Source organism: Pseudocercospora fijiensis (genome assembly GCF_000340215.1).
Source record: "Pseudocercospora fijiensis CIRAD86 unplaced genomic scaffold MYCFIscaffold_1, whole genome shotgun sequence".
Taxonomy (NCBI): Eukaryota; Fungi; Ascomycota; class Dothideomycetes; order Mycosphaerellales; family Mycosphaerellaceae; genus Pseudocercospora; species Pseudocercospora fijiensis.
Window position 1 is genome coordinate 5,656,732 of NW_006921532.1, and position 2,656 is coordinate 5,659,387.

The 2,656-nt window shown below is 43.7% G+C and overlaps 1 protein-coding gene across 1 annotated transcript; it reads right to left on the reverse strand.

Moving 5' to 3' along the window:
• Positions 1 to 687: 687 nt before the first annotated feature.
• On the reverse strand, positions 688 to 2,656 carry MYCFIDRAFT_192638 (uncharacterized protein; the record flags this gene model as incomplete). The annotated part of the gene is made up of 8 exons (XM_007923307.1): positions 688 to 1,015; positions 1,074 to 1,121; positions 1,177 to 1,212; positions 1,268 to 1,303; positions 1,358 to 1,371; positions 1,554 to 1,589; positions 1,640 to 1,770; positions 2,605 to 2,656. The coding sequence occupies 8 exons, from the start codon at positions 2,654 to 2,656 to the stop codon at positions 688 to 690; spliced, it is 681 nt and encodes a 226-aa protein (XP_007921498.1).

Below are 2,656 nucleotides of genomic sequence, written 5' to 3' on the forward strand. Positions count from 1 at the left end.
GAAAACACAATAAAGAGCACTATTATTCCCGAAGGCTAGCAAATAAAAAAGCAAACAAAGAAGTAGACTAGCTACTATACCTAAATACCGAACACCTAGTAAGCGATATGCGTCTTACTACTATATTTTAGGACTTACTACGCGAACAAGCAAAAATTAGTAGGCGGCGACGCTACCGCAAGTACTACTACCTTTACTACTACCTATGCTACTACCGTAGCCACTACCGAAACTATCTGGCTTACGATCTAGGCTCTTCTTAAGTAGGAGCCTAAGCTCCTCGTCGCGATAGGAGTAAGGGATCTAAAAGTAACGAAGTTAGTATTATATCCTATCTAGAATATAATAAGAATGTTATACCTTACGGAGACGGCAGCGAGCACAACTACGACTAGGCTTCTTAATATAGGCCTTAATGCCCGCTAAATAACCCTAGTACTTAAGGCTATCGCGACGGTAGGCGTCGTACGGGCAGGCGAAACGACAGCCTAAGGTCGTCTCTATAATACAAACGACGTAGCGTAGCTACTCGTAGCGATTCGTATAGGCCGCTATAATATATATTAGTATAATCCTTAATCGCTCGCTCGATTAGTCTAACTTACGGTCGATAGTATCCGGAGACTACTACTCTCCTATAACCTAAGCAGGCTTAGGCGTCGTACCCGGAATAGGCGGCTTAGCTAGCTAAGGGCGAGGTACGCGAGCACCTCCGGCCGGGATAGGCGGCATATTGCTAACCTGCCCGCCTATCGTTAGTGCTACGGCCGGCGGAGCGAAGAAAGGGACGGCGGCGGCGGTAGTAGTAGTAGGAGGAGGGAGGGCGTCGGCAGTAGTAGTAGGAGGAGGAGGAGGGAGGGCGTCGGCAGTAGTAGTAGTAGGAGGAGGAGGGAGGGCGGCGGCGGTAGTAGTAGTAGGAGGAGGAGGGAGGGCGGCGGCGGCAGTAGCAGTAGGAGGGGGGAGGGCGGTAGCATCGAAGGCTACGGCGGTAGGGCTAATAAAAGGCTTATTCTCGCTATAGTATAGTTAGTATATATATAAACACGACAACGGCCTAGGAATATATAACTTACTTATCGCTATCGTCGTTACTACTAGCGCTAGCAGGGTTATAGTCGTCGCTATAGCATAGTTAGCATCGATTAAAATAGCTAATAGAGCTAAGTAACAACTTACTTGTCGCCGCTAGTACCGAAGTTTATATCGATATTACTATATCGTAGTTAGCATCGATTAAAACAGGCAACGGAGTAAAGCAATAACTTACTCGTCGCCGCTAGCACCGAAGTTTATATCGATATTACTATATCGTAGTTAGCATCGATTAAAATAGGCAACGGAGCAAAGCAATACTTACTCGCCGCCTTGCGGCTACTACTATAGTTGCTACTATAGCGGAGGTTTGCAATATATTAGCGCCTAGCGATTATAAGCAGACAAGACTAAAGATATATACGCTAGAGGAGCTAGCGGAGGAGGAGCTAGCAGAAGCTAATAGCTATTCTACGAATTAGTGCTATACCTAAGGATTAATCGATAAGCTAAAAACGTACGTTACTATGCCTATAGGGGTTATAAAGAAAGTCGGACTTCGAGATATTAGTATATTCTTATCCCGAGACGCCTAAAACTAGCATACTTCTATAGCTGCTACTGCTGCTACTACTACTACTGCTATAGCAAACGCAATCGAAGGGCGATGCGGCGGCGGCGGTTGCGGCGGGATACGCGCTACGCGCGCGAAGCAGCAGACGCTAGAGCTCGCTCGCCCTATATACGTATTAGTAGTATTCTAATCTCTAAATACCTCCGAAGTTACTAATTAATATATATATCTATGCTAAAAAGAGGGTGCCCCGATAGGCGGCGAAAGAACGGGCTAGCTATCTTTGTTACTTTCTATGCCGTTAACGTAGTTCTTATATTTAAGGTAACGTTATAGAAGAGGGTAAGAGGGTATATACGATATCTTATAGAAGAAGAAGGAAGGAAGGAAACGATAGAGGGAGAAGAAATATATATATAAGGCTAAGGGCGGGATAAGTTCTATTGTCTACCTAAGAAGCAACGTAAAACTAACTAATAATAGTATATAAACTTTACTACTAGGAAAATGTAGGGCAAGTAAGGTAACAGCTCTACGTTCGCCCTATAAGAGTAGGATCGAAGTAAGGGTTAATACTCTATCCGATATAATCTTCGGGCTCTTATTAGCTAAAAGTTAGTAAAGGTTTCTAAAAGATGCTAAAACTTTATATAGACCGCTATCGCTCGAGGGATTAACAATAGTAAGGCCCTACTTTTTTCCGCTATTTCCTATTAACGTCGCCTATAATATCTGCCCGCTCTAACATTCGGGCCCTCGTAAGTTAGTAAAAGTTTATAAAAGATGCTAAAACTTTATATAGACCGCTACTACTCGAGGGATTAATAATAGCAAGGCCCTACTTTTCCCGTTATTTACTATTAAAGTTGCCTAGAATATCAACTAATTGCCCGAGAAAGGTACGGATGCGCCTATAAGGTATACTCCCTAGACTACGAAGTATACGCCAACCCTATATAGGCAAGATAAAGTACGATCGCGAAGAGTTACGTACTTACTACTAAAGGCCTTAGCGGCTTTTATTAGGTCTCCTTTAGCTTTAGCGAACAT